The sequence below is a fragment of the Loxodonta africana genome, chromosome 3 (genome assembly GCF_030014295.1).
Source record: "Loxodonta africana isolate mLoxAfr1 chromosome 3, mLoxAfr1.hap2, whole genome shotgun sequence".
In the NCBI taxonomy this organism is placed as follows: domain Eukaryota; kingdom Metazoa; phylum Chordata; class Mammalia; order Proboscidea; family Elephantidae; genus Loxodonta; species Loxodonta africana.
Window position 1 is genome coordinate 129,154,627 of NC_087344.1, and position 20,796 is coordinate 129,175,422.

At 42.5% G+C, this 20,796-nt stretch overlaps 1 protein-coding gene across 1 annotated transcript in view; it reads right to left on the reverse strand.

Annotated features, from left to right (window-relative positions):
- Nucleotides 1-20,796, reverse strand: part of LPAR3 (lysophosphatidic acid receptor 3) — a 90,009-nt gene that overhangs the window by 39,736 nt on the left and 29,477 nt on the right. The window contains exon 2 of the mRNA XM_023549423.2: nt 17,318-18,074. Within this exon, the coding sequence (XP_023405191.1) occupies nt 17,318-18,053 (736 nt within the window). The 5' untranslated portion in view covers nt 18,054-18,074. The remainder of the gene's footprint in view (nt 1-17,317; nt 18,075-20,796) is intronic.

Below are 20,796 nucleotides of genomic sequence, written 5' to 3' on the forward strand. Positions count from 1 at the left end.
TTTTTTTTTTTTGTATGTGGAGGAGGGGAGGGAGGGCACACGTAGATGTTGAAACTGCTGTCCAGGTGATCTGGATACAAAACATCATGCCACCTTCCAAAGCCACGTTTCTATAATGAATTGCCAGGGCCCTGTTTCTGCAACCCTCTAAACCCATGTGCTCAATGCCCGTTAGAGCAGATCATCAAGCCCAGGCAGTGAGTCCTTCTCTCTAGTATGTAGGAATCTGAGAAGCCTCAAGCCTCAGTTTGGCCATTTGGCCTTAATGCTGACTAGCGTCTGGTTACTAGTACTGAAGCAAGGAGCATCTCCATGGTAACCTGACTGGTACTCCAGGCCTGCTGATGCTGAGGCTCTGCCTGACTCCTGTCAGTCTTTCAGGGGCTTGCTGGCCCTCCAGAGGATGTATCTACCCATCCTGTCCCCTCCCTGGCCCAGGCCAGTGACCAGGTCCCCATTAACTGCTGTCAGACTTCCCTGACCCTGACTTCCTGGCCTGTGCACCTGGTTGTTGGAGGAAGTAGTATCTGGTGTCCCTGACTCTCCCGACTGAAGCCCAACCTTTCCTTGGTGGCCACTGGGTACTCTCTAGGGCCTATGCTGCTGTGGGATCTGAGTTTAGCCCTGTCATCTAGGACCTACCACTGCTCATTTATGTCTGTGGCACTCTCTCAACACTCTGACACAGCAGGCACACGTCTTTGTCTTTCCAGATTCAGCCAGTTCATTCCCACCCCTGAATCATCCAGGAGCCCCAGCCCAGCCTGACACCGGCCTTTCACCTACTGTAGAGCCCAGACACTGGTAGCTTGATGGGAGCAAGTGTTTTCCATCTGAATCTGGCCAGTCTTTACCTGTGCTGCATCCTTGGCCTTGGATGCAGCTCCTGCAATCACCTCAAAACCCTTTCCTGGTCTAATATGTTGGAGAAGCTCTACCCAGGAGGCCACAGGAGGCCATCTCTCCCCTCAGATCACTAGGGACCAATTTCTCCAGCCTGAGAAAATGCCTAGAGAGCTCTCTAGGAGACTCAACAGGAGCCCTGAGACAGGAGAACGTTAGCTCCCATGGAAAAATGAGGACTGATCTTTGTATCTAACCTTCTATGCTCACCGTCTGAAGGGCTGTCTCTACTTACTGTCCCCTGACTGGTAAATATGTGGCAGACATTAATGGGCTCCAATACGTCTTTAAGGGACCTTGAGAGAATGAGGCCTCTCTAACAGACCCTCAGACCTCAAAGTTCCCTCTTTTCTGTTATCCAAGTTTCCTCTGACTGATGGGCCCCACCAGCCCTGATTCATCTGTGTTCATTGAATCTCCAGTGCCTATGAAGCCAGTCTCTAAATTACTTCTCCCTCCTGAGGCCCTGCAGCCTCTTGAAGCTGTTCTTAAGTCTCCTGGACCCCAGGGCCTAGCCTCAGGGGCTTCATAGGTGCTTCCAAGCCAGGTCCCAGCTAACTCCTCAGTTCAGAAATCCCCACCCTCCCTTGCCAGATCCTGATGGCCACAGTCCCGTCCACTCCACAGTCACACTCCCCAGGCTGAGTGCCACCATTCCTCCTACACATGGGGCAAGCCTAGGCCTGACTCTCCCGCCCAGCAGTGCACTCTCCTATGTTATCTTATTCCTGAACTTAAAGGAATCCAAAAAAGCCTTCATCTTAGGACCTTCTGGACTGTCCCTGTTGGGCCCCAAGGCTGGCCACTGTCCCTCAAATGACAGAAGTCCAGAGTCCAGTGGCTAGTTCTTGACAACTGGCCCTTTGGACCACAGAATTCCTGAGTCGGAGGGGTCTGGATGATTCTTACTATGCAGAAGTCAACATCAGAGGATCAGGAAGCCTAAAGATTCTCCAAACTCATACAAATGCTACTCTTCCTGAACTGTGAACTTCTTTACAGCAGAGAAACAATATTTCTCATCCAAATTGGAACAAATGGAAGAGAGCCCAGTGTTACCCCCATACAATAGCATTAACCTGTTAAAGACCACCTCTGTGTCCTTCTGAGGTTCTGTTCCATGGACCTAAAAAGAGTTTTAGCTCCTAAGCTGCCACAGATTCAAAAGAGTACTAAAAAGACTTGAGTTGGCCATGTCACCTCAGCATCCTCATTATTTACCCCACCAGACTCAGCAGAAAGCACTGAACTCCACTCTGAGACAGCATTCTGTTTGCTGTGTGTCTCTAGAGTAACAGCAGAACATTCGCGCAGTCACGAAGATCCTAGAGACTTTGCTACGTGTTCTGCAGCATCTGGACCCTCAGAAGTAAATTCAGTACAATGACTTCTCTGGAACCCAGAGCCTTTGACAGAACATCAGGCCTAACTATAAAGATCTCCAGGGCCACAGAGCTTGGAACATACCCTGGGAAGGAAAACCCTGACCTTCCAAGGGAGGAACTCATCAAATCACAGGGAACGTCCTGACCTTTGGTCTAAGTCTCATGTGTGAGGTTCTAGAGGTAAAGCTAGTCATGAAGGACAACTGGCGACAGCTCTGGATACAATACTTACCTCATAAGCCTTGTCTCAGACCCAGATAGGGAAGCTTGTGACAGATACAAATAAGAATGGACTGTTCCCTGACTCATTGTTGAATCTAATTCTGAAAGTCTAGTAATGTGTAATTTCCACGTGGGAGCTGCTGGGACTCTCCAGCTGCTAAGATACATTGCAGTTCTTACCCACCCAGCACTAGACTATATCCTGTCTAATGTTCAATGCTGGTGATAAGAACCTCACCCCAGAAAAAGGAACCAACCTTAGACAAAGAAGCCTCTAAGAAAATATCTCTCCAAACTGAGGAGACTGATCATGAGATAACCCATGTGGCTAGCCCTCGTAATCCTAGCGGAGCTATTTTAATAAGACTGGAGTCTTCCAAAGTACCTTGGGTCACAGGAGAGTTGATCTTAGGCTAGTTAAGGCCAAGGGGTTAAACTCAGTTAAGTGTTTTTTAGGAAGATGCCTCAGCTGTGCTATGAAGGAGGGCCTGGAATAGGAAAAGCATGGAGTCAGGGAATCCAAACAAAGACAATGGTAAGCAACAGATAGCAAGGCTTGGTCTAAGGGGGTATGGTAGAATCTGAGACATCCCCAAAGGCGTAGGTGGACAGATAGACGGTAACGCCAAGGTGTCCACCTTGAAAGACAAGTAGATGATATTTCCATTGCAGAGATTCAAATCCAGCACAAGGAGCAGGTTTATAGGGTAAGATGAAGCTTGTGGTACCTGCAGGATGTCCGGGTGGATGTGTCTAACAGGCAGCTGGGAAGAGATTTGGATCTCCTGAGAGAACCAGAGGATGGAGACACTGCTTTGGAAGGCACTTACATAAAGGTATTGGTTCAAGTCACGGGGGTAGATAAGATCTTCTTGAGAGGAGAGAGGAACCTAGGCATTTTAGGGATGGCTAGAGATGGAAGCCATGGTAAACTAGTTTCTTCCCCTACCACTCTACTAAGACTGATCTTGATTAAGGCACCACTGGTGGAAACCCTGGTGGCAAAGTGGTTAAGTGCTATGGCTGCTAACCAAAGGGTCGGCAGTTCAAATCTGCCAGGTGCTTCTTGGAAACTCTATGGGGCAGTTCTACTCTGTCCTATAGGGTCGCTATGAGTCAGAATCGACTCAATGGCACTGGGTTTTTTTTTTTTTTTTTTTCCAGAGATGGAAGAGACGGGACAAAAGACAGAGAAAAAGAAGCGGGAAGAAAACCATCAAGTAATGTGAAGACAGGTGCCCACACCACAGGGGTATCAAGTCAGATCACTGAATTTGGCAACTAGGAGGATACCCCCTTGTTGCCCTCAAGTCTATTCCGACTCACAGCGACCCTATAGGACAGAGTAGACCTGCCCCACAGAGTTTCCAAGGAGCGCCTGGTGGATTGAAACTGCTGGCCTTTTGGTTAGCAGCCATAGCGCTTAACCACTACGCCACCACGGTTTCCAACAGTGGTGGCTTAATCAAGATCAGTCTTAGTAGAGTAGTGGGGGAAGAAACTAGTTTACCATGGCTTGAGGTTATTAGAAGATAGGATAACAAAGGGTAAAAATATCTGGTAATGAAGGGAAGGAGACAGAGGAGTTAGAAGGGGTGTAAGGTCAGGGATTAATTTTTTAATGCTCAAATATACAGGAGAACAAGGATAAAGATTACAGGCTGGAAGTAATGGGCTTTAGTAGATGGCAAGAAGGTATGGATGAGATTAAGGTGAAGAGGTGAAGGCAGTGTATGCCAGATACTTCTATCTTCCCAGTTAGAAAGGAGCAAAGAAGATGAGGTCAACTGGGAGGTGACAAAGGCCAACATTTAAAGGCCTTAAGTGGTAAAAGTTTGATAGGGCTCAACCTTGTTCTTGACCATCCCCAGTCCCATGAACCTTAGTTCCCATGATGGGTTCCTGTTTCCTGCTTTCAGGTTTCTCTGACCCTGACCATCTGCTTTTTTGGGATCTCTGCCTCCTGCCAGATTTCCATATGCTCACGCTTGCCTGGCTGTCCCCCATCTGCTCACCTGCAGCCGCTCCCTGGCTGCTTCCCTCTGGGTCAGATTCAGCCTGCTGCTGACAGATGAACATTCCTGCAGCATCTGCTATGATGGACCAGCTCTGTGTTTCTCTGACATTGGAGCTACCTACCATTCATGGAGCCCTGGGACACTCACAGTAGTCCCCTAAGTGACCTCTCCCTCTCTGATCCACATCCTGCATTGCAGCCACAGTCATCTTCCTAAAACTCTGCTTTGCACTTAGCAACTTCCACCTTCTTCTCAACTCACCAATATCCTCAAGATCCTACAAAGGTTCTCCATTGCCAGACAAAGTATCTCAGCTGTGGGCTGAAGGCTGGTCACAGACCTATTTGATTTGGCCTGAATCATCTTTATTAAAAAAATTAAATCTGACTGTCTTTAGGTGGGGTTAGCCACAGGCCCCACCTTGCCCTATTGCCTCATACCCACCCCAGGCCCAATTCACACACAGATGTTATCTGCCAGGTCTCTGTAGATATCTGACAATATATTGCACACTATTTCAGGATGTAAGGCCTTCCATTCTCTGATTCCAGTATGCCTCGTAAGCCAGATTGTCATTACTATGCCAATCCTTTATTCCAGAAATAGGTCTGACCTGTTCCTCCTCCCCACCCCCAGCCCTGGCATGGTCTCTCTAGACACGTGTAGGCCTGCCTCCCTCCCTGCCTTTCCTCCTAGCTGCAACGCCCTGCCCTCTAGTCTCTACTTGTTACATTCAGATCTGGCTTATACTCTCCTCTTTCACGAGGCCGCCTTGGACCATCCAAAACCGCAGCATTTTTTTGCCTGGATCCCTCATTTGGCTGTTGTGTATATTTCTTTGTTCCTTTAGTTACTTTTTTTTTTTTTTTTTTTTGGTAAGCTTCTCATTTCCTCAGATAAGGCTATAAATGGGGTTCCCTATAAGTAGTACATACAAAAAGCCACACAGATCAGATCTGTCTCTGTGTGGAATGAAGACTGTATCTCTCACGTGACACAACCATTGACTCATAAACCTTGGCCATCTCCCAACAACTTTAAAGCATTACAGCAAGCACAGATTCCAAGGAGGGTAGGGGTATGTCTTATATTTCATATACTGTCTAATACTTAGCAGGTGTTCAAGAAATGTTTATGATGAGAAAATATGAGAAGGCAGAAATCTCTTTTTGTTCAAAAAATATAAAGGATAAAATTGGCCCATAGTTGAGGGGTGAACTCTGTGGCTTGATGAATACAAACAAATAGCCCTTATTGTGTATCACTGTCAAGGGTCCAAGGACAGGTATATTTCACCAAGGCAACAAGAAGGACCCACTAGAAGAAGCAGGAACAAGGAAGACGAGAGCTCTGGCCATAGTACTAACAATGATTTACAAGGTGAACTTGGACAAATCTCTGAACAGGTATTGATTCTTCAAGGTAATGGGATCTTTCCTTCACACACTCTGCAGAGCTAACAACAGTAATCTCGTGGTAAGACGGAGTAGGTAGTGGACCACAGGGACAACTGTGAGAGCAGGAAGAAGGGCTGCTCACCTGCTCACCTGCAGTGTCCCCCAGCCAGTACTTTCGGGTTCACCTGCCCTTTATCCCAGCTTCGGTGTTGATCTTTTCGCCTGCAATGGGGCCGTGACCCCAGCAAACACCCTTTACTCCTGATTCCCACCCAACTTGTTTTCCTCAGCTACACACCGGATGCAGCAGTTATCGGTTGGAATTTTAAAAGTACGAGCAATATTAACATGAACTTGATAGAATTCTAGCATTGGTCAATACACACCACACTACTGCAGGAGTTAAATTAGCCCAGTGGTATAACACCCAGGCATCGAGTAGTAACTACACTCTCCTTTGGCAGAAGTCAAGGCCCTAAGAGAGGGCATTACTTAATTCTGCAGTTCTGAACCTTCCAGGAGGCTGGATGCTGGTGGGAGGACTGGATGGAGTTGGGTTATAGAATTTCTCCCTAAACCTTTTTCTCAAAGAGGTAGAATTTGAGAAGTGATTTTGTACCCTACGCAAGGAAATATCCAATAATTGATCCAGCTGAAGGAGTAATTCCTGGTTTTTTAGTAAAATAAGAAAACCAGAAAGAAGCTGTAAAAAAAAAAAAAAAAAGACGGGAGTGTGAAAGGGGAATAAAAGAAACTGAGCGCATTTAGTGCAACTGAGCTGAAGGAGGATGTACAGGATATGGAAGAAGCCAGACAGAGCAGTGATTACACTAGAGGCAAGGACAATGGAACAGAAAAATGACTTCTGAACTCTGTGCAAAGGGAAGCATCTGAACCAGCTAAACAGAAAAAAAAGAACTGTGAAGCAGACCTGAGATGACAAACACCTACACAGGGCAGAGGTGGGCAGAGATGGACAGGCCCCTAAAAATGTTATGAGGCAGCAAGAAGTAGAGGCAATTTAAAAAGGTGGGATAGAGAGGCATACAATTGAGTAAAAAAAATTTTTTTTTTCAATTTGAAACTGTCTTCCTCCTAACACCAAATACTGAGGTCTTGGCAATCATCACTTTCCCCCTCAGATTGGAAAGAATGTATCAAAGAGAGTATTGGGGAGCGGGGGGCAGCAACTGAGAGGCAATTATACTTGGCAGCTGCTGGTAAACAACTTGTCCTGGAAGCAAATGCCTCCCTCCCATAAAGCCCTACTGCAACATTACAGAATGCATAGAAAAAACCACCTACAACAAAGGTGCTCCTTTGATAAGTTGTTTCAAGACAAAACTAGGAAAAACCTGGACTCGATGAACTAAGCATCAGTGCCTGGATGGCTTGCCTCTGAGAAGAACCAGTCATTCTCCGTCTGATAGGACTCCGCACAGCAACAAGGGAGCTCCTGCCTGCCAACAATCTGTTAATTTCACTCAGCATTTCTTAAGGCAAAGCTTTAACTTTTTTTTTTAATAGATATTTGATTACTAAGGCGTGCAAGGCAGCAGATATTGAAAGCTGGCTTCTGTACCACAGAAGCCACTACAAGGTCACCAAAGCTGAAAACAAACGTTTCAGAATTCCCAGTGACTTTGGTTAGCTTCCTTTGCCTCCCGGTTTCTGTGTGTGTGGTACTGTGTGCCTGGGTAATTTTTTTTTTTTTTTTTAAGTGGAGTAAGGACAAGTCATTGATGAAGCCCATGAATGATGTCAAAAGGCCTGGGTTCTGGTCCTGATTCTCTCCAAACGCAGGGCAAATGCCTCAATCCTAGCGAAGGAGATAATAGTACTTGACTAGGCACCCTGGTAGGATTCGTTACCAAGATGGGGACAGTTTCTTATGAGAAACATCCTATAGCTCTACATACCAGATGCTGGTGCCATGATATAGGACTCTTATTAACGTAATGTTTGGTGGTCAGGGTCACACTTATAATGTTTTATTCATAAATGTTGCAAATGGGAAATGAATTATTAATGCAAAGATCATCTGTCAGAGACAGGAATCATTAACAGAACTTCAAGGGGCAGAGGGTGGTTTATGGGGACCAGCAATGCAAACGCAGACTTTTTAGTTCTGTGGTAACCATGTGATCAGATTGAATGTGCCTCGAGTAACTGAGCACTAGTGCCACTTGCCAGCTGTCGGGCAGCCTCTGTGAAGCACACCCAATCAGCTTCCTCCTGGCTACCTGTCCACATTACAAAACCTGCCATCATGCTGGTGCCAATGGCAGGTCTCTAGTCTCCATCTCCACAGTATCTGGTGGCATTAGAGGGATAAAAGACAGTTGAACAGTGCACTCTGCTTGCATACAAAGCAAGACTCTTCAGAGTCAAACTAAGGCCTAAGAAGAATAGCTGATACATACTTAGTACTTACCATGTGCCTAGACTATGCTAAGTGCTTTCTGTACATTATCTCATTGTATGCTCACAACCTCGCCATGACCATGGGACTACTATTATCCCCATCTGTAAGAAACTATGTCACAGAAAGGTTAGGTAATTTTCTCAAGATCATGCAATTTGGAAGTGGCAAAGCCAGGATCGGAATCTAGTTCTCCAAAGCTGCTTTTATCATCTACTTGAATAAGCATTAAGTTAGAAGAGTATAGAGCCATCATTAGAAGAGCATAGAGCCATTGTTTGCCAGGAGATGTCGCAATCATCACTACATGATGCAAAATCCTGAGAAAAGAGCACGCTAAATGTTGAGGGATCAAGTGACTTTATAATAAACTTAAGTGGGAGATAGAAGTTATAATCTTCATTACGTGAGTCAAAGCCATTCTCATCCCTCTATTTACAGAACGCTGGTAACTGACTATGAAGAGTAAAGTCCCGGAGCCAATCTGCTTCGGTTCAAACCTCAACTCTGCAACTAGTCTTGGGCAAGATACTGAAACTCTCTGGGTCTCAGCTTCCTTATCTGTAAACTGGTAATTATAATAGGACCTCCTTTATAGGGTTGCCGTGAAGATTAAACAGTAAAGCTTTAAGATGTATAACATTCAATGAATATTAACTGTTATTACTTTTACCAGTTATGGGTCTATGGCAAGTTGCCCAAGTCCACTCGAGCCTCAGTTCCCTTGTCTATAAAAGAGATCTGTGTAGAGTTGTTGTGATGACTACAAACTAAAAATAAAATCCTAAAAGCATGTAACACGCTAACTTCCTCATCGTAGGCACTCAAAAATGTTCATTTCTTTCCCCGCTTTCCACGATAGCTCTACCATTTAACCTCCTGAGACTTCAGTTTCCCAGGTTACCCATCCATCTCCCTGCCTCTATCTCATTTGTACATCATGGTCAGTGTCTGACCAAAGACCAGGCTAGAAGTGAGAAAATCGGGTTCTTGTTTTAGTTCCAGTTTGAGGATAACTTCTGAGAAGCCACTGAGCTCCCCTAAACCTCAATTTCCTCATTTACTCAGTATAGTATAATCTCAGCAAAGTGTGCCAAACAGCGTGCTACATGTCAGGGGTACAAAGATAGATAAATCAGGTCCAGGTCCCAACTTCAGAGCGCACACTCTAATTCAAAACAAAGGTATGTAAATAGAAGTAGGTAAACAATTAAGTGTATTGACTGAGGTATGGACAAGTAGAGAGGTTGCCCAAAGGAGGTCAAGGAAATATTCAAAGAAGGTAGAACCTTGAGCTGGGTCTTACAAGACAAACGAGTCTCCCAAGCAGAACAAGGGGCGAGGTATTCCGGCATGTGCAAAGGCTTAGAGATATGAAACAGTGGGCTGTAAAGAACTGATTATAGCTTGAGTATGGGGTGCACACAGGGGAATGACAGGAAAATAGAATAATAATATCTACCCTACTTACCTTGCAGGATTTCCATGAGACCAACAAGAACAATGCATTAAAACACTGAAAAAGGCACAGTGCTGCAGAAATGACAGGAGTGATTATTATTAGTACTTTAGCAAGGCTCTCTATGGTACTGAATTTTCACCCATTTTCTCCTAGCACGTGAGCTCCAGGTATTGTTTCTTCTCTCACCACCATTTTGCCTCCTTCCTCTCTCCCCTAAGAGAAGGCAGGAGGATTTTGCATTGATCTAAGTGCAGAAGTAGGAGGAAGAAGTGAGAACAAAAACATCCATCTCCTTGTTTCAATTACCACAAGCCTTTTCAAAGTCCCTTAACAATTGTAATGTTTTGTATTTTAAGAGTGCAGTTGTTACTGGCCAAATAAGAAACCTAAGAACGAGGCTTTTCAAAAATTCTTGACCATAATCCATTGTAAGAAATATATTTTATAACACAATTCAGTACACACACACAGAGAAAAGGTTACAAAACAATATTGATACCTACAGCATGCAATGCTGACAGTTCCTTTTTATTTTATTTTATGTCATTTTTAACAGTGGTTACAATCCCCTAATTGAAATTTCATTACTCACTAGTGGGGTCGTAACCTGAAGTTCGAAAAACACTATCTTAAGAAAGAGGGTTCATGAAAATTTCAAAATATGAGTCACAAATCTCTTCAGTCTTTCTTTTCTTTTGCATTTTGAGACATTGCAAAATAGAAGAAAGTCTAGCACACTCCTTCGAAAACAACAAAACCTCACTATGTACACAGTGCACGCGGTGTACTGTTTGACAATAAAGGAGAGGTTTCAACGGGGGCTTCTTGTGTGTTTGGCTGCGGTGGCGGATTAAACTTGTTGACAAATAGGATTTCAAAACACAGGACTCTTAGGTAGGGCTCTGGAAGGCACGATCATATGTCCCCACTGTCTTTCGGATGAGGACATTCGATAAGCAATTTCTTTCGTGTACAAGGCCACATCACACATCATAACCCAGAAGTGAGTAAGCATTCTGCCTTGGGGCTGATGAAATGGGAACTTGATGCCAGGGTGCCTTTCCAGTCACGGGCAGGTTGAAAATTGACGCAACCAGCACCATGACCTGCAACAAGGAAAGAGTCTACTCCGCATCCAGCTCCGTCTACTTTTATGTTCAAACCAAATCTCAAAGCTGGAAAAGAACAGAAAGATCATCTAGTCTACCTCACTCTTCCCAGAGAAGATAGTCAACTAAGCTTTTCTAGCTTACAGTTAAACTATTTCCCACTGCACTGCAATATGCACCTGGGCCACGGGACTGCACAAGCTCTAACTGTGTCTACCATTGCAGCTTGGATTATGTGTTCCTCCTACTTAGAATGATTTTCCTGTTCCTCCTGCCCATGCAAATCCCACCCATCCTTCCAGATCAAACCCCAAGCCCTCCAGGAAACCTTTGCCAAACTCTATACCCCTTGCCCATCCCTTCTTCCTTCTCTGAAATGAGATTATGTTCACTGAATTCATGTAACCATTTGCCTCTTAGTTACTGTTTAATAGATTATGTACAAACATTTAACCAAAAAAAAAAAAAGTGTTGCTGTCGAGTTGATTCCGAATCATAGCGACCCTACAGGACAGAGGGTTTCCAAGGAATGGCTGGTAGATTCGAACTACTGACCTTTCGGTTAGCAGCCGAGCTCTTAACCACTGTACCATCAGTGGCTATATATATATATATTTCTAAAATTTAAAGGATGTGTTTGTAAGAAATTTTAGGATTTAATCCTAAATGAACTTTTCGTTTCTATCAAGGAGTAGACAGAAAAATTGAGCATTCTATCATGAAGATATTTAGATTATATAATCATCAAAGAAATTAGTACTAATTTTTACATATCTCCACATACTCAGAACCAGTAACTATAATGATGGTGAACCCTAATACTGTTGCCTTTTCTAAGATAATATCATTAAGACAATTAAGAAACTGAATTCTTACTTGCATTAATAGAGGAACCAAGGGTTTTGTCCGTAGGAAGATACTATATTAAATGCTCTCACACAAGGAAGCTCCGTGCTTTGGATGCACAGTCAGTCCATGGAAGTCTATGTCAGCCGTCATCCCAAAAACACAAGACACACACACACAGAATTTCTCTCTTCTTTTCCTTTTCATGCCCACCTTTGGTTTTTTACTGTTGTAATTTAAAAAAAACAAAAAACCTATCACCATTGAGTTGATGCCAGCTCAGCACATGCATACAGAGTAGAAGTACACTCCAAAGGGTTTTCAAAACTGTGGCCTTTTGGAAAAAGATCACCAGGACTTTCTTCCAAGGTACTTCTAGGTGGGTTTGAGCTGCCAATCTTCCTGTTAGTAGTTGTGCGCTTAACCGTTTGCACCACCCAGGGACTCCTAAATGTTATAATAGGACCAGTGAATTTAATTACTTAGAAAGACCTTAAAGATTACCTATGCCCCCTCAGATGAGAAAATTTAACCAAGAAAAGGTATGCTAATTTGCTTCAGCTCACCGCTGTAGAAAATGACAGAGGAGGGGCTAAAACTCATATCTTCCGTTTCCAAAGACATTAAGAGCTAAAAGTCTAAAACCCTCAAGCCACCTAACTCTTGAGTTCAGTTTCATTTCCTTTACCCCTGAGCTTCCTGTCTTTCACCAGATCCTTCTGTCTCACCACTGAAAAACTTCCCCAATCCTCGACACCAAACTGTCTTCCTGCTGCTAACCAATTTCCCAATGTTGTTCTATCCCAAGCGCACTACTTCTCTTATCTTACTAGGCAATTTCATGGTTTATTCTGTTTTTGTTTTTTTCCTTCTCCAACACATGCCTCCTTTATTTGAAACCCTTCCATAACTGTTCCAGACAAACTTACATATGAAACCGGAGTTAGAGATCATGGCTATCTCAGAGTCCTGTTCTCCCTACATACAATTACAAAAGCCTTTTCTATCTCATGCTGTATGCCATATATAATATACTGCAAAAATAAAGTTTTTTCTTAAGCAGGCAGGTAACTTCTCAAGACACATAGCCAAGCAAGTTAAGCAAGAAGTAGCAGAGGTCATAGGTTCTACCAATAAATACCAAACGTCACTCTGCCAAAAACGTAAATATCCTCTCTAGCTATGGTGTGGCAACAATGAAGAATGTGAACCCTCCCTTTCTTGTTCTTGTCTGTGTTCTTATAAAGGTGCTAAAAGGAGAATGAGGTGACCAAAGCAGAAGACAGGACAAAGAGGAGACCAGTAAAAAGTCCGAGCCAATTAAAACTAGCAGCAGAGTTATAGTGACTAAACATGGAGGCTCTGGAGGCAGACTGTATGGTGAGTCTTGGTTCCACCATCAACAGCTAAGTGACCTTGGTCAAGATGCTTAAACTGTCAGCTCAGTTTCTTCATTTGTTAAATAAGAATAGTAGTGCCTACCTCACAGGGTTACCATGACAATTAAATAAGTTAATATTTGTAAAACAGAGTAATACTTGGTATATATTAGGCACCACAGAATATTTTTGTTAACTAAAATAAATGTAGAGTTTGAAATTGCTTTAACAATGGTACTGTGTGTTGGTGACCCCCAAATCTTCTAGCAGCTTCAGGACCTAAAGGCATAATAATAGCTTCATGACACCACATATACCCTGCATCCTCTAATATGAACTATTTCCCAAGAATCCCTTTACAATACTTTCACAATAGAACTTGACAGAAATACACTCCTGGACCTCTCTCAGTAATGGTTTCCACCGCTACAGCTACCGTACATGGTGCAAATAGCCTGTCTGCCTTGGAAGACAAAGCCTATGAAACCACAAAAGTTATTGTTTGCCCACATACCACAAATTCTACCTGTAACCCAGGACTGGAGTTGGGGAACATCAGGCCACTTACCATAGAGAAAATAAAATGAAGAGAAATTTTTACTCTACCAGAAGTGTCTTCTTAGTATATGGCTCACAGCGCAAAGTAAAACTCCTCAAAGAGCTGTCCACACTCACTGTCCCAAATCTTCTCCTCTTTTTCTTTCTTAATTTCACTCCAGTTAGGCTTTCAGCTATATCCACTTTGCTAAATCCAGTAAGACCTCATCTTACTTCACTTGCAACAATATTAATGCTGCTGACACCCTCTATTCTTTGAGTGCTTTCTTCTCTTGGCTTCCAGGCCACCATATTCTCCTGGGTTTTCTAGCTACTCCTTCTGGAACTCCTTGTCTCCTCAACCTATTTTCCCCATTAACATTCTTCTCTCATCAATCCACATTTGCTCCCATAGCAAGTGAGCTCATCCAATCTCATGGTTTAAAATACCACTTCTTCTTCCCCATGACTTCCGAATGTGTATTTCAGCACAAACCTCAGTCCTGAACTCCTGACTCATACAGCCAATTGCCTACTCAACATCTCTACTTGGCTATGTAATAGGATCCTAAACTAGCTTGTCCAAAATCAAACTCCTTGCCTTCCTCCCCAAAACAGCTCCTCTACAATCTTCCCCAACTCAGTTAATGATATCCCCTACCTTGCCTTCCTCCTTTCACCTTCTCCAATACTTTACTAGCCCGTAAATCCTGTCGACTCTACTTTTAAAATATATCCAGAATCTGACCATGACTCACCACCTCCAAACCGCCTTTTGGTTCAAGTCACCATTTTTCCCCCCAAGTACTGAAAGACCATACTAATCAATTTTCTTGCCTCTTCCCTTGCTCCACTAGACTATTTTCTTAAAACAGCAGCCAGAGAGATGCCATTAAATTTTAAGTTGATACAGCCACAGTAGTCAAGATACCCTGGTACTGGTACAATGACATACATAGACCAATGGAACAGAATCAAGGACCTAGCTGTAAATCCATCCACCTAGGGTCAGCTGATCTTTGACAAAGGATCAAAGTCCATTAAATGGGGAAAAGAGTCTTTTTAAGAAATGGTGCTGGCAAAACTGGACGTCCATCTGTAAAAAAATGAAACAGGACCCATACTTCACACCGTACATAAAAACTAACAAAATGGATCAAAGACCTAAATATAAAACCTTAAACAATAATGATCATTAAAGAAAAAATAGGGACAATGTTAGGAGCCCTAATACATGGCATAAATACAATATAAACTAACAATGCACAAACACCAGAAGATAAACTAGATAACCAGGATCTTCTAAAAATTAAACACTTAATACTCAACAAAAGACTTCATCAAAAGAGTAAAAAGAGAGCCTAAAGACCGGGAATAAATTTTTGGCTACGACATATCCGATAAGGGTTTAATTTCTAGAATCTATAGAATACTTCAACACCTCAACAACAAAAAGACAAATAGCCCAAATTTTAAAAAATGGGCAAAGGATATGAACAGACACTTCACCAAAGAAGACATTCAGTCACCTAACAGACACATGAGGAAATGCTCATGATTATTAGCCATCAGAGAAATGCAAATCAATACTACAGTGAGGTACCATCTCACTCTTACATTACTGGCATAAATAAAAAAATAGAAAATAACAAATGTTGGACAGGTTGCAAAGGGATTGAAACTCTTATGCACTGCTGGTGGGAGTGTAAAATGGTACAACCACTACAGAAAAAGATATTGCACCTCCTTAAAAAGCTAGAAATAGAAATACCATTTGATCCAGCAAAGCCATCACGTGAATAGACAAATGCACACCCATGTTCACTGCAGCATTATTCACAATAACAAAAAGATGGAAAGAACCTAAGTGCCCATCAACAGATAAATGGGTACACAAATTATGGTACATATACACAATGAAATACTACACAAGGATAAAGAACAATGATGAATCCAGGAATACCTCACGACATGGATGAATCTGGAAGGCATTGTGCTGAATGAAATAAGGCAATCACAAAAGGGCAAATATTATATAAGATCGCTATTATAAAACCTCAAGAAAAAGTTTACACACAGAAAAAAAATAATCTTCGATGGTTACGAGGAAGGGGAGAAGTGGGGAACGGAAATCACTAACTAGCTAGCAGACAAGTGGTAACTTTGGTAAAGGGAAAGACAACACACAATATTGGGAAAGTCAGCATAACTTGACTAAGGCAAATCCACAGGAGCTTTCTAGACACATCCAAACACCCTGAGGGACTAAGTTACCGGGTAGGAGGGCTAGGGACCATGGTCTCAGGAGATATCTAGGTCAATTGGTATAACGTAGTTAATAAAGAATATGTTCTGCATCCTACTTTGGTAAGTGGTACCTGGGGTCTTAAAAGCTTGGGAGCAGCCATCTAAGATACATTTATTGGTCGCAACCCGTCCACAGCCAACAAGAAGGAAGAAAACCAAAGACACAAGGAAAATATTAATCCAAAACACTAATGGACCCCATGAACCAAGCTTCCACCAGCCTGAGCCTAGAAGAACTAGATGGTGCCTGGCTACTACCAACTACTCTGACAGGGATCGTAACAGAGGGTCTCAGACACAGCGGGAGAAAAATGTAGAACAAAATTCAAATTCACACACACAAAAAAACACCTGACAGAGACCAGAGGAACCCCTGAGACTATGGCCCCCAGACACCCTGCTAACTCAGAACTCAGGCCACTCTCGAAGTCCACCTTTCCCCCAAAGATTAGACAGGCCTGCAAAACAAACAGTAACATGTGTGAGGAACATGCTTCTTAGTTCATTCAAGTATATGAGACCAAATGGGCAATACTTGACCAAAAGCAAAGATGAGAAGGCAGGAAGGGACAGGAAAACTGGATGAATGAAAACAGGGAACCTGGGGTATAAAGGGAAATGCAGAGAGTGCTGACAAACTGCAGGGATTACAACCAGTGCCACAAAACAATTGTGTGTAAATTTGTGAATGAGAAACTAATTCGCACTGTAAACTTTCACCCAAAGCACAATAAAATAAATAAAATGTAAGTCAGATCAAGCCACTCTTCCGTTCAGAACTTTCTAATAGCCTCTCACAATACTCAGAAAAGTCAAAGTCCTTATGATAACTGCATGACTCCGCATAACCTGACCCCCTCTCCAGAAGGGCCCTGACCTCATTCCTCTCGCTCCTTCCACTCCAGCCACACTGGCCTCCTTACTAGCCTTCAAACACACTAAGCACACAAACACCTCAGGGCTTGTGCTTACTGTGCCTTTTGCCTATATCTGCATGATTTGCTCCCTCTTCACCTTCTCCATGCCTCTGCTCAAAAGTCATCTTCTAGGTGAAGCTGTCCCTCACAACCCTTGTTAAAACTCTAATCTACACACACGTAACACTCCTTGTCTCCCTTTCCTGCTTTGTATTTTTCTACAAGACTCATCAACAGCTTTTGCTTCCTGTCTTGTCTTCTCCCATTAGCATATAAACTCCAGGCAGGTAGGGAGTTTTTCTTTATTTGTTCACCACTACATTCCTAGCGCTAGGAAGGGCCTTGCACACAGGGGGCACTCAATAGATATTATCTGAATGAGTGGGAAGAATGGCTCACTTGGTTCCTCTTACCTAAGACAGTCATCACTGTCTTCATGAGCTTCATGGGTGTCCTCCGGCGGCTGATGGACCCACTTGTATGTGGAGACAAGACATTGGTTTTCCTCTTGACGTACATGTAGATCCGCAGGTACACTACAACCATGATGAAGAATGCTACGAGGTTGGACACAGTCCAGAAAATAAGGTAACTCCTGCTATAAATGGGGGCCAGGGAAGAGCAGGTAGAGATGTCGCAAAGGCAATTCCAGCCTAGTGTAGGAACCGCCCCCATAAATATGGCGATGGCCCAGATGAGCAAAATGAGCAGCGTCACCCTCTTTTTGGTCAGATTGCTGTGGACCCGCATCCTCATGATTGACATGTGCCTCTCCACGGCAATAACCAGCAAATTGGTCAGGGAGGCAGTTAAACTTGTGTCCAAAAGCCCCTGGCGGAGAAACCAGCGGTTGACAGTCAAAGTTTTTGAAACGGGTCCAGTGTTAAACATCAGGAATACATAGGCAATTCCAGCAAAGAAATCTGCGGCAGCCAAGTTAGCCAACAGGTAATAGAAAGGAAAATGAAACTTTCTGTTTTTGATCACTGCTGCAATGACCAGAGAGTTAGAGAAAAAAATAAATAAGCAGAAAAATGTTCCAAAACACAAAACAATCACAAGCTTCGTCCCCGTCCATTCATCGGCAGTGTCACTGTTGCTCCTATTATAAAAAAAGTCCATACGCTTATCATAGTGACACTCATTCATTGTGGAGAAGAACTGGACATCCTAGAAAGAAATATAAAGAAGAAACAAAGATCACTATTGTAAAATCAGTCACTAAACCATTTGCTACTGCTAAGCCCCTTCTTCTGGCCAGCTCCTATGAATCCTTCAGGTCTCAGCATAAATGTCCCTTGCTCCAGGACATGAGCCCCTGACTTTCTATTATAGCATTTATCTTGCACTGATAATTTGTTTCCCAGGCTATACTGTAAGCTTGATGAGGGAGGGTTTATGTCTATTTTGTTCACCATTATAACCCCAGGGACCTGCTGCCCTGCCTGCCTCATGACAGGTATTTTTTTAATGCCTGGCTGGCTAGCTGGTTGGCTGGCTGGTTGAATGAATGAATGAGCTTGGAGGCAAAGGTGTTGAGCCTCGCAATATTCACTCCATATTGATAACAACTACTATACAGCATGTTAAAATGCTCTCTCCTGGTGGTTTCCAGCTCATTTCTTATTTATGAATTATGTGCATTAATCAAGGGCTGGTTGGTAACACCAGGTACACTCTTGCCAAATAACAGGCGTGGGGTGAATTACTCTTCACATGACCAAATGGCTTCCCCAAGAGTTCAATTTTCCAGCACTTCTGACACCACTCCTGATCTTGCTTTTATCTTCTTTTGGTTTGCAGTTACAACTGCAACACTCGCTTATTAAACATGTGGTGCAGGGCTGGAGACTTTGGTCTTAATACCTCTTCTTTACCTTTTGGTTCACTTCTACCTTATAGTCTCCTAATCCAAATTGTACCAATGAAAATTTACTGGATTTTCCAACATAATCACTCCAAGTCAGTTTCCCAAACTGGGTTCTTTCCAACCCAGCAAGCAGGTGGTGGAGTGTCAGTGCTGGCCCTATTATTTAAAAGGTCTTTTTATCTATAGGGTCATTAGGAGTCACAATCGACTCAACGACAATGGGTTTCGTTTTTTGGTTTATCTGCTTATCATAGTGACATTCACTCATTGTGGAAATAAGCCGGGCAGGCCTTCATGCGCAAGACTGAGATCTGGAGTTTGGGCAGATCTCCAACCCAACGCGAATGCCAGAAAATAACTGCCAAGTGAGGGGCAAGCCCGTGGGACACATGTCTGAAAGTAGATGCCAAACTGGGTTACCAGGCAGACAGGTAAGACATTAATCTCAGAACAAGATCCCTCAGGCCCCAAGAGTGAGGGATGATTTCAGCCAAGGACTAGCTGGGCTCCAAGGATGCCCACCAGTCTATGCCTGGTGGGGCGGACAAGGTGTCCTCCTCGCAGTGGTCTGGCCACTGCCATGAAGGGTCAAATCAAAGGAGGCTGAGACTTAAGATCAGGAAATCTATCTTTTGAGGAGACTGACTGTGGGCTCACTCACAAGGAATGAGGCTGCAACTTATTTGCTGAAAAACTGGAGATCCAGTAGGCCCAGGTGCTGAACACTTATTTGGTGGAAAGGAAGGGTCTGTAACAGTGTAAAGTGTAAGCTTAATAGAAATTGCCAGTGTTTAAGGTTCTTGCAAATTCTACAATTCAATACTGCATCCACAATCAGGATAAGCAGACCAGATATCAATTTTAAGTGGTACAAAAAAGAAGCGTAGCTCAGCCTTCTTTTTAATTTTATATATTCCTAATATAAGAATATTTTTAAGTGAATTAGGTACTTGCTTTTCTACCACAGCAAATGGGAGGTAAAATATCATTTTATATGCTTAAAATAAACAATCTGGGAGCAGTATCAAGAGACAAATGGTTCCAGTGCCTTTTAACTGCAAGGAAGTAGGACTCAATTTTAATAATGGCAAAATAAAAATCACTCTCTTTGGCACACATTCACCAATATTTACCTGTCAGTATCAAAAATAACTCCATATAGCATGCCAATATATCTGCCCTATATCACATCATTTTCCCAAATTAAAAATATAGATACATATGATAATTTAATGTTTCATATATCACATTTAACATAACTAATCTCTAAATGTTAAGGTTTTTGCAGTATTTTGCTATTACAAACAAAGCTACATTCTTGTGCATTAATCATTACATATCCGTCCAATTATTTCCTTAGGCAAAAAAAATCATAGATTTAACATTGACAGGGAATAGGATGTGAATTTTAAAAAAGATTTCTGATACATATTGTCAAACTACTCTTGAGACAGTTCTATTTCTAATTTCACCAGCTGCATATGGAAGTTGAATAGAAGACACTAATCTAGAGAGATTCAATTTAAATATCAAGAGAGAAAATTCTACTTTCAACAGTGGTGAAATGTATAGAAATTAAGTCCAAGAACCACATGAGAAATATTAATGATACCATTATGTGCTCTTTGACTAATGAAAAATAATTATGTGATTTTATTTAGCTACTCTAAATAGCTAAGAGAAACATATTTATAATTTAAAATGTGTATTATCCTCGGCTAATTCATTAGCAATATCAAAATGAATATGTCAGAAAGACCTTGGAATTAAGATACAATAAAAAATACTAAGTTAAAATGTTCCTAATTTCCTTTCAAAGGGTCTTAAAATTTAGTTATGGTTCTTAAATTTGGTTGAGTTTATAATTCTATTATATACTTAATCCTGTATAGTTTTTTTACTTCAAAATCTTGAAATTCAATTTTCTCCCATTAAAGTCAAAATAGTACATTCTTAGATATGTTTCAGCAAAACTGTCCTGAGATTGAGAAGTAGTTTTATCCTACAAAGCTGAGATAGCAC